This window comes from Clinocottus analis, unplaced genomic scaffold, assembly GCF_023055335.1.
Source record: "Clinocottus analis isolate CAN_PGR_092001 unplaced genomic scaffold, fCliAna1.0.p SCAF_14, whole genome shotgun sequence".
In the NCBI taxonomy this organism is placed as follows: Eukaryota; Metazoa; Chordata; class Actinopteri; order Perciformes; family Cottidae; genus Clinocottus; species Clinocottus analis.
The window spans coordinates 6,263,543-6,282,566 of record NW_027175865.1 but is presented as its reverse complement, the minus strand read 5'-3'; the positions used below and the strand labels follow the sequence as shown (position 1 = coordinate 6,282,566).

The following is a 19,024-nucleotide window of genomic DNA, read 5'->3' as shown; positions in this document are numbered from 1 at the left end:
ACGGGACTTAATCAGCGTGGAATACTTTTATAGCAATGAGAACGCAACTACACATTTAAAAAATAGTCTGTGTAATAGTTGTGAATCTCTTGAATCTCTAATGCATCCGTTTAGGTTGGGGTTGGGTTAGAGCCTGTCAGGCACATATCAGGCACCCCATCCGACAGGCTCCACTTCACTCCGCCTGCTTCTTAAAGGGACAGGGACGAGATAAACGTTTTCTCTCTACTCATCAAGTGGTAGAGAGAAATTTGAGTCACAAAGACTCAAATGACTTGCATTATGCTATCAAGAAGATTATTTTAAGGTGAATTACATGAGAGATGAAATATTCCTAATTTCACAGTTTGTTATTGGAATGTTGCAGGAATAGCTCCTTTTAAGAAAACAAATAATTTTGATTGTATGCAAAATTAGGAATGTAGGAGCTATTTATTTTGTTAGTATTGAGTGATTTTATTCACAAGTATTGTTTAATTATTCTGGATGTTTTCACCTAGTTTAGGAGAATGCAGGTACAGGACCAGCATGAACCCCGTTGCACCAAAGCAGGAGAGGCAGCAATAGGAGTTACTTTGTTTGTTTTTTTTGTTTGTTAGCTGGTTTTGTTTTGTTAAATAAATGAGAAAAAAACTGAATCCTGTATGGACAATGTATTCTTCTGCCTGCGTAAACCACAACCTCAGACAAACCTCCACTACAGTCGCACGTTTAAAAAAATCTTGTGATTAACTAAACATACTGTATATTGATAAACTGTACAGTCACAGCACTTTTGAGGTTTTGATCTTGAAATTCAAAGACCCCGTGTAATAAATACACATCCTTGTCAGCCTATTATCAGTGAGGCTTTGAACACATAATACCTGCTTCATCACAACTTCACTGGCTAGAAGAGGCAGATAATAAATACTTGTTTCTAAGTCCAATGACATTATGAGTCATTGCAAGCAGGTAAGTGTATAACAGTAAAACAAAAATCAATGCATTCATGAAAAAGGACAACAAAGTAATAAAGAAAAACACTTTTATTATCAGGGGGAGTGGGTATACAACTGCTAAAAGGTAGAGCATGAAGGCTACAGCTCTGAGAGTATGGATGGACATATTTTACATTTTTTCTAATGAGACATCCCTTCATTCCAGCTGGGAGACTTCATGGAAGTACGCACCGAGCATCTTGGTCCCCTGAATGTAGTTGACTCTGAAAGTGGAAAGACAAAACAGTAATGATCTTTATTAACCAGTGAATACTTGACTTCATTACAAAACATAAGAGAATGATCCACTCATTCATTAAGAACTCAAGTTGTTGCATCTTTCATGTGGCTTTAATAATATTGTTTTGTTCCCACAATATCACATCTAATTTTTTTTGCAGAATTTCACAGTGGTTCAGGTGGGAAAGGACATGAGGAAGTGACTGTGACATACCTGTTGAGCTTTTCATTTTGTGAGTGAGCTCCATCATCAGACGATCCGAGAGGGAGCAGCATGACGTTACGCCCCGTTGCCTCCTGGAAGGTCAGAGTGACGGGGATGCTTCCACCCTCACGAGTCAGGTCAGGCTCCACACCAAAGACTTTGGTACAGCAAGGAGCATAAGAACATGGAAATAATAGTTAATATGACTGGGGGAAAACATCTCTACAAAATGAAGAAAGAATTTCACAAGTTTTTTGTCTTTTTGTGTTTGTGTTTTGAGTGAACGTATCCTTCAACCACAGACAGCTCTGTACCTGTTTTCATGGCCTTTCGGCCTGCGATGTAGTGTGGGTGGTTGAAGTCAGAGACCCAGGCCTTAGCTCCGTGGCCCATGTACACTTTCAGTTTGTTGGGGCTTCCCAGTTCAGCAAACTTCTTCTCCAGATGATCGATGACCTGGATGGAGAAAAAGAAAAAACATGAACGACAGATTCAAGCTAGAGTTGGGATTTTGTCAGTCATGATAAAACGCTTTTCTTTTTCATGCCAATTCAGCGTCAGTTTTAAAACATAAACAAAAAAAAGAAAAGTCATCTTTGTGACATTTTTTTTTTCCACACTACAACCTTTAGTGTGTTCTAGTCATATGACCTCTACAATTTGACAGCACAAGTATCAGTGTTCAGATATTTCTGGGCCTACCTGCTTCTCCACCACTTTGGGGTCCATGTCGGGGACGAGGCGAATGGAGAACTTGCCGATGACCTTGCGGGGGATAACGGTCTTGGCTCCTGCTTCAGAGAAAGCTCCCTCAATACCATGAAGAGACAGAGATGGATACCTCCAGCGGTGCATCAGGATTTTCTCCTGTAAAAGAAGAATAATACACTTAAATGATCATGATTAAAATAACTATTGTGCAGCAATCCAGTGTGGCACAACACATTTCTCTGCTTGAGTGACAACAGAAACCAATCCTTGCCTTAGTGTCATGCAGCAGCTTTCCCACTCCAACGTCTTTGCAGTATTCATCCAAGTCAAACTCTATTTTCTCATACAGATTTTTCTCCTCATCCGTCAGAGAGGCCACGTCATCGCTTATCCCAGGAACCAAAATGTTCCCCTTCTTGTCCAAGAGGGTGCCTGTTTAGAGAGACGCAAGCAAAATATTTAACCATAGCTATAAAATGTCTAAAGCGCAGCTCAAAGACTCAAACTAGTTTCATGAGATTATGGCTCAATTATCAGCATCACTTACCCATAAGTGTGATCAGGTCGGTCATGGCTTCATGGACAGAGCCACCAAACACCCCCGAGTGGAGGTCTTTGTCGCCGCATTGCACCTTGAAATAGAAAGAAATATTTGAATGTGCTTAATCAAGCATTTGCGTTATAATGGAAGAACTGCATTAGTATAGAACTAGGTTTTGTTCACTTCGGCTTCAGCTGAAGTGAATACACACAAATATTAAAAAACAGCACTACGATCAATCTTCACCTCAAGGAAGAAGTAGCAGATTCCTCTCAGGCCGTAAGTGATGCAGGGTTTAGTCTTGCCGAGCCAATAGTTGTCGGAGATGCAGACATAGTCCACGTCTTTTAAGAAGGTGTCTTTTCGTGAAAACACCAGTTCATCCAGGCCCTCAGATCCAGACTCCTCCATTCCCTCGAAGCAGAATTTGATGTTGATGGGAAGTTCCTGCAGGAAGTGAGATAAAAAAAAAAAAACTCTTTGTAAATCCCCAGACCTCACTCAGTAGTGTGGAAAAGATCAGTAGATGAAAGAACAGATTATGACACTGGGATATTTAAGAGCTGTTTCAGAAGGACGTGAAAGTTATTCAGAACAACAAGTATGCTCACGTGACTTGGTTTAATCATTAAGTGGCTGGATAAGACGTGACTACTAATTTCATCCAGAGACCTTTGACTACCTCCCCTGCTGACATATCTAGAATGATCAATGGGCCTTAACTGAATCAGCTCAGCACTTAAATACAGAGATCTCTCATTTCCAAGCATAATGTAGAATGCTTTATAAAAATGTACTTTTTTGTTCAATACATTTTGGATATTTTACAGCAGCCACTGCTGGACCAACAATGATATTTGAGTTCTTAAAGCAGGAGGTATTACTGTAAAATGGACAATCAGCTTTGTTTTTGTCCCCTTGAAACAATTTAAACTTTTTGTCCCTGAAAATCAATGTGTTCACTGACTCATAATCATAATGTGGCTAATTACCAAGTACTTTTTCACATTTGGTGCATATAATAAACATATTAAGAGGAAAAGGGTAAAAAAAGATTTCCTAAGTTAGAGAAAAAAAAAAGTGTAGTGGGAACTTCACCTGCTGCATCTTCTGGTGAGCCTCAATGCAGTTAAACCAGGCCAACACTGGACCTTTGTCATCAGTAGAACCTCTTCCATAGAGTTTACCTGCAAAGAGAAGATATTCATTTGTTACACAATAAGAACAAATGTATTCTCTTACTTCAAGGTAATTGCTTGTAGTACCAGAAAAGTTAAGGAACCATTTCATCGAAGGAAAAGTGGAAGAACTAAACAACTGGATAGTAAAACACAACGTAAGCAAGAAAGAACAGAGCTGAGCAGACAGGAACAACACAGGAGGAAGTGGATGTGGCACTTTCTGTCAGCTGACTTTTACCACACTCAAGGCATATATATATATATATATATATATATATATATATATATATATATATATATATATATATATATATATATATATATATATAGCTGCACATGTCATCAAGCATAAACTGAAAATTTGTGAAGCATCATAGATCAGATGACCAGGTCCATTACTGCTAATCATTACACAGCAGAGTTAAGCCAATCTGGGACAATCAACACAGAGCACCTTTAGAGATTACAATCATTACAGGATTTGCCCCAATGAATAGATTACAGGTGCCAAATTGGTGAGTAGCAGACGATGATTAAACATCCATCATCAAGTAATACATTTACAAAACAAAAAGGCTACACTCAAGCCCTTTTGCCTTCTGTAAATGGGTACGGGTAAATGGTAAAAACAACTGTCCTTGCTCAACTAGACCTTTAGGGTTTGCAGATAAGACATGATTAAGACTCTACTGGGCTGGACTTTGGTAATGTGATGCAAACGATGATATGATCAAAAGTACAAAGCTGATAAAAGCTCAAAGACCATTTAAACAAGATGTTACATTTGAGTAATGATGAGTAAAAACAACCTCTTTGCCCAACAAAGAAAGATAATTGATTGGATATCTTGTCAGATATTACATGAATAGTTTTATTTATTTTTTTATTCTGTAGCTCTGTTGTGGCTCAGTTAAACTAAATTTTCTTTTACAGAACAAATTGTTCATGTATTTCAGTACAAAGTGAAATCGTATCGTTGCCAAGCTGAAAAAGAAGTTTGTGTAATCATTACATCAAAAATAAATCCCGATGTCTATCTTATCCCGTCTCGTCTTGCATGCCAAAACAGAATTCCAGTCTACTTCAATAACTTGCAATAAAGCCGGTTTTGTTTCTCACAGACAAACTTTCCGGATCCTATTGAATACAGCTTCAGGGTAAACAGAAAGTAAAACTTCTGCTCTCACCGTCTTTCTCCACCAGTGTGAAAGGCTCAGTATCCCAGCCATCATCAAGGTTAGCCGGCTGAACATCAAGATGGCCGTAGATGCACACGGTCTTCTTGCCCGGGTCTGAGCCCAAACGACCCAGGACGATGGGCGGCAGGGGGATCTCCTCTCCAGAGGGAAGCTGCATGCGAAAAAAAAAAAAAACAGCAGCCTACATTTTAGCACAGGTTCAAGTTTACAAAGAGGACCCATTCTACTGAATCAAAACAGTATAAATAGGGAAGGCATTGGAAAAACCAATGCATTAATAGTGATGAAGTCCAAACATTAACAGCACACTCTCACACACCTTCTGTTTGCCGATGTCCACCATCTCCACTGTTCCCCCCAGCTTCTCAATGTCCTTGGCAGCCATCTCCATCATCTTCTTGATCTCCCCGCGCTTCTCTGGCCAAGCAGACACACTCTGGACTGCGACCCAGTCTGCCAGACGCTAGGAAACACAAGAAAAGATGCATGTATGAACACAGTCTGAGGAAACCACGGGCAAAAGGCGTTTTATACAGCATGGCTAAGTTTGAGTAGTTGAGAGCTCACATTTTCTAAAAGCTCCATTTAAACTATAAAGTGGAGTCAAAGCGAAACAGACGTTTGACTGCAATCTAACCACAATGGTTCTTGTTCAATGCACTATAAAAAGGAAGAGGAGATATAAAACCTCTCTCAGGATGAGCTTACCTGCACGTACAGATCCTGGTGTTCGTCCACATACTTGAAAAGTGCAGTGAGATGAGCCATCTTCACCAGCGACAGGAGCTGAGGGTTTAAAAGGCAAAGAGTGGAGTGAGTGTGAACCTTCAGCCCTTTGCTGTCTTATAAGAGGACATAAGCCACGCCCTGCTGCGAACCTGCTGCGCCCTGCAATATTTGTGCCCACCCCCTCCTCCTGTCATGCATGCAGAGTCGGAAGAGCAAGTTTCAGATCAAGAAGTTGATTTAGTGATAGTTTCGCAATATGTGTGGTCACAGCTGCTACTTCATGCGTCTTTCGTTTTTTTTTTATATACAGAACAGCACGCACACAGTAGAAAGTTACGTCACAAAAAAGGGTCCCATTGTAGCACACGGGTCACTGTCCTCCCTTTAAGTTTTAGTTTCAACTTAGAAAAAATAGGCACTGAAGCCTCATAATAACGACTTGAATGCGCGACTGTAGTTAACCGGCTGAATCTGCCCCAGAGTCGCAGTAGCTGGCTGACTTTACGTGACGATACGTGACATGAAGGGGTCCGCCTGTCCCAGACAGATGATCTGCACTGTTCATTTCTGAATCGCATGTACACGCATTATTAAAGCGACCAGGTCAGTTATGAGAACTCAGCTGACACGTGACTCTTCTCACCTGACAGACACTTCCTGGGTTTCCTAATGATGCTGACACGGGTTAAAGTTGTATTCCACGCACGGAATAAGAGAGAGCAGAGAGACTTCTTCACGTCAGTGGACGTCGGCGGCTGTTTGATTGTTTTCACGGCGCAAGGAATTGTGGGTCAGCGGCCGATGCTTCGTCATGATCGTCCATGAGGTCCAGAAACAGTCGAGAGGAGAGAGCAACCCTCTCTGATAAACCTACGTACCTTTACACATAGCAATACTCTTTATTTATAGACATTGCATAGATTTTTTTTTAAAATAAATAGTTAACAGTTAACTTTCCTTTTACCTACATTCTTTTTACACTTATTTTTTTGTCCAATTAAAATATTTCAACCGATAAATAAAAACTGGAAAACATTTTAAATGAAATAAGAAAAGCTCAGTAGTGGAAGAAGTACTCTGTTATTTTATTTAAGTTCAAGCCACTATAACATAGAGCAAAATTATTCTGTAATAAGTAAAAGGCATGGATTTAAAATTACAATACAATCGTCATGATGTACTTTAAGTAAGTCTTCGTTTTGTGGACTTGCCATTTCCAGATAATGTACAGGACATTTAATAATTGTATCATGATTATTGTGCATTAATGTGTACACAACTAAAGCATTACCTTATATACTACTGGTGGTAGCTTGTGAATTTCCTCCTGTGGCTCAATATAGTGTTATTTTCTATTATTAATCTGTACACCTCTCCTTCAGAATAGTTCAATTCAAAGTGATTTATAGACAATTAGTAATATGATAAACAGCATAAATGTAAGCAATCACACCAACATGAGCTATACATGTATAAACAAAAACTCTAATACATTTAGAAATGATGCTTTATTATGTAAACAAAAAATGTGCTTGCATAAATATGTTGTAAGTGTATGAACGTGTATATTTTATACAGCAAGGGATTATGGGGTGAAAAGTAGTACAGGTTTGCCTAGCCAAAAAAAGGTTGTTGGTAAAAGTCAAGCAAAGGGGATGACTTAGTGTGACGAAATACTTTATTGCATACATTTCAAGTACACAAACACAGCACAGGTCGAATGAACAGACTACTCAAAAGTCTTAATCAATAAAAACAATAGATTATCTTTCTTTAAATCATATTCTCTGCGGCAAATAAAAACAAACAAACAAATCAAAAGGGCCGGATGTTCAGAGAAAGAGAAAATCATTTGTAGGCATTGGCTTTATGTTTGGGCAAGAAGTTGAAATACGTTGGTACTGGTCCAAGTAGCATTTCACTGGAGAGAGGAAAAAGTGAGATATTATAATCAGTAAATACAACAATTTAGCAGTTATTCTTAGTGTAGCTTGTATTACATGGTGATTCCTGATGATTTAAATAATGTTTGCTGCTCACCTAATTCTGACCCAGTCCCCAACATGTTGACTGGCCATCAGTGACTCCAGGTAGTTCCTGCCCAGGTAGTAGGGAGGTCTGTCATTGATCTTCTGAGGCACCCGTTCCAACAGGCCGACTGGAATATATCTGAGAGAAAGAGACAGTACGATAATAAGTGAGTTTCTGGATCAAATGGAAAGTCATGAATATTTCTTGTTATTAGCAGAAAGAAATATACTGAAGTGCATGTTGTTACCCACCTGCACATGAAGGAGAGCCACTCCAGCAGGAAGGTGCGTGTCTTCTCCACACCTCGAGTGTCAGAGCCCCAGTGCTCCAGACCGAAGTTGCTGAAGTCCCTGAGGACGTCCAGTCGCTCACCGGACGAGATGTCCCAGTGTCTGCTCTCCTTTATTTCAGTAAAGATCCAAGGCTTAATGAGTGCACCCCTGAAGAGACAAAAAAACTAAAAATTAAACCAATTCAAGTTCACCACAGAGCTAACTGGGCTCCGTAAAGTGATTCCCCCAGTCAGGATCATTTGTGTGATTACTATGCTCTTAGTTACTGTAAAAGTAGAAAAGCACTAAAATCTCACTTATAATGGTGCATCATAACACATAAAAAGGAGGGTGGGGTGGGCAAAATAACCACATAAAAAACTGAATAATTACAATAATTACAATCACAAAAAAGTGTATGATGCCACTATACAGCAAATCAGTTGTCAGCCTTAACTCTGACAATTTCGCAAAACATATTTTTCTTAACCTGACGATGGGTTTGCTATTGGTGTGAGATTCAAACACCACTGGGCATTTAAATTAAGTTTTGTTTAAATTCATCAAAAATGAGTTCTTGAACACATTTAGATATTAAAATAACTACCGGCAGCTTTGTGTGTTCCAAAAATGTATTGTGTTATATAATCTATCCATTTGGCAGTAACTCACTGTCCACTCTGGGACCCACTGCCTAGTGCTTGATAAAAATGTGACATTTACATCAGTTTCCGTTAATTTGTCTTTGTTGTGTCTCATCACTTCAGTGAAACCAACCTTGCAATCATAATGCCAGAAACTCCGGTCTCTCTTGCTTTCATAGCATCTTCATAGGACAGTATGTCTCCATTACCTGGAACAATAAACACGTCACCTTAGTTCATCTCATCACAAACAGATTCAACTGTATGCAGCTAATTCACTGACCATAAAGTGGGACCGGACTAGCCAGCTTGGAACAGGTGTTGATGTAGTCCCAGTCAGCCGACTTAGTGTAGCGCTGCTCTCTGGATCGACCATGCAACTGGAATTAAACTACAGCATCAGTGATATGTCATCACACTTTGAAACAGACTGGTATTCATTTGCAGATGCCAAAAGGAGAAGAAAAAAGTATTATGCACAAAAAACAAGGGGCTTGGAAAAATATCTCACAGATTAATCTTTGTCAGTTTGACAACAACGCAGATTTAATATCAGTCAAACAAAAGAGAAAAATGGGAACACATCAAGTTAGATACATTGTGAGCGATAGCTGGTGCTCCAACACTGCCTTTTCACTCATTCCTCTCTAATTTCTTATGTGCATTTATTAAATGCTGAAAGAAAAGGAGGTTTGTAGCAACTTGAATTTATGATTTAATATCTTCTAAGTAAGTGAAATACACCCAGAAGTGTACACCCCTCATATTCTTAAAAGGACACTACTGGAAATGATATTCAATTTGACTTCCTATGTTTTGATGTATTTCTTGACTGAAACCCACGCCTTTTTTTTATATTTGCAACACTTTTTTTTACATTTATTGATGCTGCTTTAACACAAGACTTACTGTGATCATAGAGACGTCCCATGTCTTCATCTCTGCGATGAGTTTGTGTGCTATGTTGCTCTTCTCTTGGACACCAGTACGAATCTTGACCGTTAAAGGAACGTCAAGGACCTTCAGGAGAAACAAACAAAACAGTGTTATTGTTCATCCATAAACTTTGAGTCGAACATTTTGCTGGCTGGTTTATTAAAAACTAGTTTCACACTTGCATAGTATACATGTACTATACATATTAAATGACAGTATTTTCTGCTGGAAGCCAAAATTCACCCAGAAACCAAATTCAGACACACACACACAAAAAAAAAAACTTACATAGTTCATTCCCTTGATTATCTGTTCAAACTTTCTGGTGCGTGTCATCAAGCCGCAGCCTCCACCCTGGTGAGGGAAAGTAAACAAACACCATCTGTCAGCTAGTGTCATATTAATGTTTAATATTGCTTTATACACTCCATCATGAAAAACAAAAGTCTGTCTGACCGTAAAGCGCTCACTCAACACAGTGCCATTCAATTCACCTTGCATAGCCTCCTTTATTTACCTGAATGCGTATAAATTTTGGTTTTGTTTAGTAATCCCGTCTCAAAAACATGGTTTTATTGTCTGAGATTTACCTTCTTGTAGACAAGGTCAATGGGGCATCCAGAGTTGATGTCCACAAAGTCAACATCAATGTTGCCGTTGATGAGCTCTGCACACCTTGTCATGGTGTCGGGGAAGCTGCCCTCCACCTGGAGACACAAAGAGAACTTCAGAGCTGAGGCCAAAGTAATTAAACATGTCTGAGCAATTCTGAGATAATCTGCGAAGACATCACCTGGACGCCAAACACGTCTTCACTTTCGTGCCGTTTCAGGAGGGCCCACTCCGACTGCTGCCCTTGGAGCAGGTTTGTGCACATGGCCATCTCCCCACAGGTGATGTCAGCTCCGAAGCGCTTGCACACGCGACGGAAAGGCAGATTCCCACACTGAGGAAAGAGGCGGAATGGATTTTGTCAGGTCAAAACCTTATTTATTTGGTGTATTACTGGTTATATAGAGTGACATATTAACTCTCGTCTAGAATGACAGCAAATTTGATTTGTTTGGGCAGCATTTTACTATATCAACAACACATAAACCCTCCATTCAGTCTGGTTGTACTTACAGTTGTGAGAGGGGCCAGGTAGAGCTTGTCTTGAAAGTCCACCTTGAAAACAGAGAAAAGGGAATTATATGATATTCCTTGTGTCAGTTTAAGTACTTTTGGAGTAGAGATGGTTGCCTGAAAGAGATATACCTGTTTTTTCTCACACTGGCGCAACTTGATCACATCTTCGTCAGTGAGAGGCCCAACAGTCTTCACTGGAGGCTGTTTATTTGGGCTGGCCTGTGGCTTGTGACAGAGCAAACATGTAAGAATACTTTAAAAATGCCAAGCGACCCACATACCACCATATGAGAGGGAATAGTAAAACAGCAGAAATATTTACCTGGACTTCAGCTTCAGTAGACACACCCTGTTCCCCTCCTGTTGGATCTGCTGCACAAGCATCACCTGAGTGTGTCAAAAGACTGGATTGTCAGACCAAGTTTAAATCAACATCCGTTTCTCTGGGGATGAAGAATGTTATGCATGTTGTTGCCCAACTAAAATCCAGTGAGCTGATAAAATGAAATCTCCAATAAGGCAATAAGCTTCTGTGTCTGTATGACTTCAAACCACTTATATAACAAGAACGACTGACAGCTTTTTTCTTCGCAGTAACACTGGCAGAATATAAATATTCCTGTAGGACATTTGCGCTGTCAATAGATTATGTATAAGTGTGTATTACTCCCATCTAAAATCTCTGAAGTCGTCTTACCATTCGCTTGCTGTTCTCTTTTGTCTTTGTTGTTCGAAAGTATTTCAAGGTACTCCTCTGACTTCTTGAAGGTCACCGAACGCTTCCTTAGACGGATCTGGAGGTCTTTGGCCAGGCTGTTCCTCACCGCCGTCCTGCCCTCGTTGGCCTTAATTAGTTCCGCGTTCACCATGGTTTTGAAGTCGGGCGTAGTGTGCGCCATGGCGAAGCGGCAGCAGAGGCCAAAACCACACTTTCCAAATGTGTCATAGAGGTAGCAGCTTTCCCCGATGTCAGCAGGCTTCGTTGCCATGTACTCGGCTATGTTGTGGTAAAAGTTGCATTTGTCTCCGAAGTGACATTTTCTGTTTTCCTGCGTGGACGAGAAAAGTCACGACAATGACCATCAGCGGACATCGCCATTGAATGACACCTCATGCTGCATTTGTAAACTGTTGGTGAAAGTTTCATACCTGAATGACTGAAAGACACAGTCGCTTTTCATCATAGGCTGTAGGCTTGGTATGTGGTCTTGACTTATTCTGTCCCCGAATACGTTTACTGTCTGGTTTGCCGTCCTTGTTCCCCTTCTCAGGGTCTAGTTTGAGCTTTTTTGTTTCAGGTTCAACAGAGGTCTCCATTGTCTCATCTACTTTGTCACCATCGGTGGCCTTTTCCCCCTTTGGGCCCCGCCACTCAGAGTCTACAAACCCATGAAATTTGTCTTTGGTTGTCAGGAATCTGCAAAAACAAGAAGACAAAGAAAAGAAATGCAATGATCTGTCTGTTTAACAATGCAACAACCTGACAGACAGCACAAAAGTGGTATTACTCTAATCCCATTTTGTAACCAGTTTATAACTCAAGTGTAGGACCACTCTCGGTGTACCCATGACGACACAGTAGAGCACTGAGAAAGGGAGGCAGGCTGGATTGATGTCAGCTACGATACAAGCACTATAACCGGTCACATTGAAGAGGGAGCTGACAGGTAAGACATGGTGCAGAACAGGGATTTCAGGCACAACTTCAACTACTTCCAGGGAAACAGTGAAGACGTGGTGTTGCAGCTGTGTGGACGATGTATCACCAGCTGTCTGACTCGAGACTCTTCTATCCAACATAGGCTTTGGACGATAATTGAGAATGTGTGCAGGGATCTCCACTAGTTTACTTTCTCGTGTATACACCAGTTAATAACTTACTCTGGTTTGAGGGAAGCTTCGCCCTTCACGGTTACATCCGGCCTCTTTTTAACGGTTTCCTCTGCTGCTTTGTCCATCACACCGTTGCAGGCTTGTCTCCAAATCCCCTTTCCTGAAACATGCCGACGCATCAGATAATCACATTGAATCTAGCTAACGAACGTGCCGCTTCACCGAAGAGTGCGCGTGAGCTACGAATTACCATGTTAAACTAAACTCTGTCCTGCCTACGTATTTGCATACGAGTTGACTTAAAGTTCAAGCCGCTCCATGTACCTCCCTGGTTTTCTGTCTGATTAAACATAGTTAAAAATGAGCAGAGTCGCTCACCTCTTAGTCAAAGTTGCCCAGGAACAGCGACCCGTTCCCTATTACTGCAGCACGCACGTGGCTGGAGGGCTGACCGCCGATGTGAAATCTGTTTAAGCAAACACTTAACGAACGACTTTGGCTCGCGAGTGCATTTTACGCTATTTTTTTTTAAAGTAAATACTAACTATATACAGTAAACGTGGATTATAATTCGGTCTCACACCTTAACATGAAACCCGACTGCATGAGGAAACAGCTGTGCTGCAGTTTGAGACGTCCGGAGTGTCGCTGCTGGCCGACGAACATTTGTTCCGTATACATGCTGGTAGTCCAGCCAAAAAGTAAAATTAGCCTACATTACAAATATTTATCTCCTTTTACTAATTTCATATTTCTGAGTACAAAAATAACTACAATTATAATTAAAACCTTTCGTAAGATGCTTTTTTTGTATACTGTATCTTTTATTTCAAAATTGTATCATCATATGAATTCCAACATGTAATTTACACTTTATTGCACAAGTAAAACAAATAATGCAAACGTAAATTATTGTCTGCGCTGCAGAAACTAATGATTAATTAATTGTTTTAGTTGCTCCCTTCTGTGATTGTAAATCAACTATTTTTGTGTTTTTCGGATTATTGGTTGGCCCTGGAGAATAAAAAATTGAAGTTTTATTTTAGAGACCTTATTAGTCATCCATAATAAAATGATTATTGTTGTAGCCCTACTACATATATTGAAAAATTACAAAAAGAGACATCAAGAAAATCAGAAATCATATTTTAGTTACAACAAAGCTCAAGTACAAGCAGCATCCAACACTATGCAAAATCCTAATACAGACAACTCTACTCAGCCGGCTGGTGTGGCTGAAAGCTTTATCAGCTTTGCATCAAACCGCTTTCGGCTAGAGTCTAGGATGTTGATGCCCTTCTGCTGGAAGTCATACCCCAATCTCTTTAGCTCCCCAAGTCGCTTTGTAAGGTTCTGTGTGCTGTATTCTAAAACTTTGGGCTTTTCAAAGATTTGCTTTATTGTTATTCCTCCACTTAAGAGACAGTCCAGTTTAGAGCTCAGAATGTCCGACCCAGTGCACAGAACCATGGGATAGTTGAGGATTAATTTTTTTATGTCAGCTTTCTGAGCGCCATGTGAAATCACCTTCTGCTGGAGACTTTTAAAATTGTTTTTTAGATATTTATTGGAAAGATCCAGTATGTTTGCTCCGGGGCCTTCAAGAAGATCAAGCAGTTCTGAATCACTCAATTCCAGCGAAGCTCTTAGGATATCAATGTTCTTCTTGACTCTCTTCGTGCTTCGGATGAGAACATAACGGTTTCTGGATATGATAGTTTTAGGAAACTGCTCTGGATTCGTTCCGCCGAGTTCAATACAGATGTCTTCCAGGAGCTCCACCATCTGCTTGTTGAGCTCCAAACGGTTGGAGAACGTTCGCGGCGCTGTGGTCAGCAGCTGATGGAGGTCTTTGGTATCCAGTCCCAGTGAGGACAGAAAAGCTATGTTCTTCTTCAAGTTCTCATTATCACTGGAGCGGAAGAAAGACTCTGGTGAGCGATCCAGAATGTTCACAATTTCAGCATCAGTCTGGAAGATGTCTCTCCACAGCTCCCAGCGCTGTTCCATGTGTTCGATCGTACGGGTGATGGATCGCGGGTAACGGGATATGATGCTGGCGATGACTTCGCGGCTCGCACCTTTACCTTGCATAAACTCTTCGAGCCCTTGCTCATTAGTGAAGTCTTTACGTAACACCGCGGGCTGACGCTGGCGTGCCTTCTTCACATCAACTCCCATCCGATTCAGATTATCCAGCAGAGATGTATTCTCTGTGATCCCCAGCGGTTCGGACTCATTACTTTTTATAGGGACGCTGCAGAGACTCCTGGGGAGGAAGGCTGATACCGACTGCGCTGGAAAGTGCCCAAAGCGGCGCTGCAACATCACAGATGTATGAAAGCTGCGGAAAGCCCTCACAGCAGCGACTGCTGCCATATTGAATGAGGAGGGACAGTTTTAGTGGACCTAAAGAAAAAATAAACACATTCATCTGATTAATATTGTGGTCAATCAAACAAAACTCATTGTGTGTGTTTGTGTATGTGTCACTCAAAATGTCTCCGTTCCGTTTGAATATTCGATACAAGCTCGTGCGTTTATGTTAACTGTGACTGTGTCGTCACATCATTATGTACAAGCTAACATATAAGTGATATACAGTACGACTGACGTCCGAATTAAGTCTGGCAGCAGGCTTATTACTACTTTAACGTTAAAAATTCAACTGCTGGGTAACTTTATTCGCCTTTAAATTGCTGAATAGAAAGTCCAGCGTAACTCTTAACTGAAGCGTTACAACTTTCACCATAAACAATTCATTATCAATGTCTCAATCCATAGACTTTTTTGTAGAGATTATATTTTGAAAAAAAAAACATACTTTGTACGTTTGGTTTCTTTTTGGCATCATCATTGCGGGGACGAGGAGGCAGTAAGCGTGTCTCACCTTGCGCTAAAAGAAACCGGAAACGTGAACCTCTTCTCGCGAGGTTTTGAAGTCCGAGAAAAAAAAGACACTCAGACGAATATTGCTCGCTTAGCGACATCTAGTGTTTTGGAGTTTAAAGGCACGCACTGTTCATTTCTAACCTCTGTACAGTCTGTGGTTATAACCTTTAGAGAAAAGCAAATTACTTTATATTAACAGCTACACATTTCTACCTCGAATATACACTCAATATAATGGTTTCATGGCAGAATGTATGATTTTAGATTGTATTATGATCATTCTAATACTATGAATTAAATGATATGTTTTATGTATGTTATCGCCATTATTGATGGCATACATGTGTAATGCCTTTTACACAATGCAAGGATTAAGCTCTGGTGAAGAGATAATGCATTCTTTAATTATATATAAAATGTAATAATGTTTGGTGGAATCCCCTATAACAATTCACCATTTATCATTTGTGTGCACATGTAAAATGCAAACTCCTATTCAGGTTGTTAAAACTATCAAATTAACAGAAACAATGTAAAAGACTTAACCTTCTCTGACAACCCCCTATAATTTCATTGTCCACAAAATGTACAATGTATTTAGTCGTTTACAATAAGATTTTCAAGTCCGTTCATAGCGTTATTATGCTATGTGGACAGCTGAATGTTTTCAGTGGAATTATGAAAATACTAAATTGAATATTGGACGGTTTGTTTCAGGCATTAATATTTAATTTGTGCCAGACACAAAGCGGACGTCATCATGCCCAAGAGGTACAAGAGCACATTTGCCATGTGTTGTGACTGACAGCTTAGCACTCAACAACCTACCGACCCATTGCCTCTCTTTACTGATGAGTCCCACCACTCATGAATATTTTAACAGAGCACAGTGATATCTTCATTATGCATATGAGCTTTCACCCCGCTGCTACAAGATTGAAGTGAGCGTGGTGTTTTTGTGTAAACGGCTACTCCATGAAAGGGTCTCTGTTTCATTTTGTCTCAGTCATCAACACGGTTTATTTGTCATTATTAGACACAGTTTCACTTTCCTCGCACTTGAAAAGCACTTCATCCTGTGATTGCATAAAAATGTCATAGGGAGCAACTCTTATGGCCAATGTTTCTGCCTTGATCCAATCAGAGAAAAAAGCAGAAGAGCTAAATTTGCTTCCACTGAGACAATTCACGTTGCAAATTCTTCGCTGCCTCCATGGATTAATATGAACACCCAGCTAAAACTATGATGCAGTCCAATAGCAAGTTTGTTTTTTCAACCATGTTAGGTCAGGTTACTTTATTTGTACCCATAGGTAAACTTGGTCGGCAATAGAAAGTGAGGCATCCATCTCGACACACATTACAACAACACAGACAACAAGACAAACATGATGATAAAACAAAGCTACAGACCAGTGCACTGTTATAATTATAACGTCAAATTATATTGTCACGCCTATTCATTTGCCAGTTTATTAGATACACTAATCTGAAGTTTATCCAGTCTAAATAACAGCCATAGAATAGAATAAAACCATAAATGAGTGAACTGAACAATAGAAACCTCTATAAAAAATAATGAATTCCTACCTAATTAAACATATGGTATAGATACAGCCCTGCAATATCCGTTTGTTTTTGCAATGTGCCATTTCAATGATAGAAAAATTAAATATTATATGAACCAGATACTTGGAGATGAGAAAAAAAGCCTTTCTTTAGGATAAACCTAAGCTTAATAGACTTTCCGTTACTTCTGTTACTTTCTGCTTGGTATGCCTTTATTGTTGAAGTGTGTTTTGTAAACCTCTCCTTCCCCTCATAGATGCACTTATCAAAAGTATAGATATCTAAATGTCTTTATGGCTAATAATAGGTTTCTCTATTTTACCTCATGAATTTGTCCGCTGTTGTGTTTTCAATATTAAATGGATTTCTGTTGTGGTCTACTCGGTGAAGTTGCTTGGGTAACTGCTGACACAGTACTCCTTTTGTGAATCAATAATTCAGAAACTGTCGAAACTTTCAAATGCTCGATGGTTCCTGAAGACGCTGCTGCTCAAACGGCGAGTTTCCACTGGTGGGATCAAATTGGTAAGAATGTCTAAAAGAAGATGGGTGGAATTCAAAATCTGCCAGACTATAAGCTGCTCGGCTCCTGTCAGCCGGAGGCACAGAGCATCCTCTCCTGCTGCTGCCGCTGGTATGTTTGAAATGTTTATTAAGAAGCAGGAGAAACTTTTGCATGTTGGTAACGCTGGCAGATTTTCTATGAGAAAGTCATAATTAATACAAATCTATATGGCCTACACTTAAATGTAATCTTTGTTTGACGACAAACATTGTGTTATTTCCATAAGTTTGGATGTTTTCAACGACCTGGAGTTCAGTTTACATTTTAGAAATAACACATCACACAAGCTGCACAATTTTTGGGCCTCAAGTTAATTCGTATGATTTTTTGGGGAATAGAAGTTTAATGAGATACTAGTGTCTATTCAAAAACATTCTTTGGTAAAAAAACAAAAAAAACAACAACAACACAATTGTTACATCTTCAGTAAAATGTTACGTTGGGGAATTTAGACCAAATAACAAATCACATTTATTTGTATTATTGATTTTCGACAAAACAAAAAATAAAACCAATATACACTAATCAAATGAGGAGACTTAAATGAATTAAAAAATGACTTCAGCATCTCAAAAATCTAAAGTTTGTTTCTCCAATGTTACGCAATTCATGTGGAAGTGTCAATGAATGAAGAAAACAATTACAATTCACTAAATTATATTCAGAACATGTCTGCAGAACAGATGCCACTATATAACCAGTTATAATGACATTACATTACATTTAGCTGATGCTTTTATCTAAAGCGACCCGCATTCAACCATAAGTACAAACTCAGAACAACAACAATCATGCAAGTACAATTCTTTGAGAAAGCCAAAGCACAAAGTGCTTTAAGTAAGTTCCATTTAAGTTCTACTGAAGTGCTACTGTCTTTATTCAAGGTTTATTTGGAGAAGATGTGTTTTTAGTTTGCAGCGGAAGATGTTCTGCTGTCCTGATGTCAATGCTGAGCTCATAATTAAACTACTTGACTAATAATCAATTTCACTTGGAGTCTGTCTGTAAATTAGATAATAGACATTGTGTCCTTCTCCATCTGTCCAAGAAGCTGATGCCAGTATCATGTTACCCACTGTCCCATTAAAGGAGGCTCAAATGTTTTCCTTTCGAAGAATACACCACCGTTGTTTGAAATGCACTCAGAATAGCCCAATCAAGTACCATGCTGTAAAATATGAGCTGATGACTGAAGTGTTTATTAGGAGAAAAAAACCCACAGCATTGAAATGAAAATATCTATGTTAAACAAGAAACATCTCGACTGGGACAGCTCTGGCAACCTCTCCTCCTGTTACCATAGAAACTGAGCAAACGTTTTAAGCAGGATTCAGACTGCATAAATACAGTGAGCTTTTGACATTATGA

The 19,024-nt window shown here is 39.6% G+C and overlaps 3 protein-coding genes across 7 annotated transcripts; all 3 read right to left on the bottom strand.

Moving 5' to 3' along the window:
• Nucleotides 1-1,010: 1,010 nt before the first annotated feature.
• cndp2 (carnosine dipeptidase 2) lies at nt 1,011-6,559 on the bottom strand. Of its 3 annotated transcripts, none has more exons than XM_068575384.1 (12): nt 6,430-6,559; nt 5,766-5,843; nt 5,377-5,520; nt 5,046-5,208; nt 3,776-3,864; nt 2,924-3,124; nt 2,684-2,768; nt 2,408-2,568; nt 2,128-2,292; nt 1,740-1,881; nt 1,435-1,582; nt 1,011-1,204 (listed from the first exon to the last, which is right to left on the bottom strand). In XM_068575384.1, exons 2-12 carry the CDS (start codon nt 5,823-5,825, stop codon nt 1,138-1,140), a joined length of 1,425 nt encoding a protein of 474 aa, XP_068431485.1. In that variant the 5' UTR covers nt 5,826-5,843; nt 6,430-6,559; the 3' UTR covers nt 1,011-1,137. The 3 variants fall into 3 exon arrangements, with proteins under 3 accessions (XP_068431485.1, XP_068431486.1, XP_068431484.1); XM_068575385.1 differs by lacking the exon at nt 6,430-6,559 and adding an exon at nt 6,109-6,314; XM_068575383.1 differs by lacking the exon at nt 6,430-6,559 and adding an exon at nt 5,936-6,071.
• Nucleotides 6,560-7,450: 891 nt separating this feature from the next.
• On the bottom strand, nt 7,451-13,243 carry dus3l (dihydrouridine synthase 3-like (S. cerevisiae)). 3 transcript variants are annotated; one of them, XM_068575615.1, is made up of 16 exons: nt 13,009-13,243; nt 12,679-12,790; nt 11,947-12,214; nt 11,495-11,846; nt 11,120-11,184; nt 10,927-11,022; nt 10,795-10,836; nt 10,463-10,615; nt 10,260-10,376; nt 9,958-10,023; nt 9,643-9,753; nt 9,017-9,113; nt 8,867-8,942; nt 8,069-8,257; nt 7,827-7,955; nt 7,451-7,707 (listed from the first exon to the last, which is right to left on the bottom strand). In XM_068575615.1, exons 2-16 carry the CDS (start codon nt 12,753-12,755, stop codon nt 7,635-7,637), a joined length of 1,911 nt encoding a protein of 636 aa, XP_068431716.1. In that variant the 5' UTR covers nt 12,756-12,790; nt 13,009-13,243; the 3' UTR covers nt 7,451-7,634. The 3 variants fall into 3 exon arrangements, with proteins under 3 accessions (XP_068431716.1, XP_068431718.1, XP_068431717.1); XM_068575617.1 differs by having other exon boundaries at nt 13,214-13,240; XM_068575616.1 differs by having other exon boundaries at nt 12,881-13,021.
• Nucleotides 13,244-13,759: 516 nt separating this feature from the next.
• Nucleotides 13,760-15,526, bottom strand: LOC137784962 (transcription termination factor 1, mitochondrial). Its single transcript, XM_068575962.1, has 2 exons — nt 15,455-15,526; nt 13,760-15,039 (listed from the first exon to the last, which is right to left on the bottom strand). The coding sequence occupies exon 2, from the start codon at nt 15,007-15,009 to the stop codon at nt 13,849-13,851; it is 1,161 nt and encodes a 386-aa protein (XP_068432063.1). The 5' UTR covers nt 15,010-15,039; nt 15,455-15,526; the 3' UTR covers nt 13,760-13,848.
• Nucleotides 15,527-19,024: the final 3,498 nt, after the last annotated feature.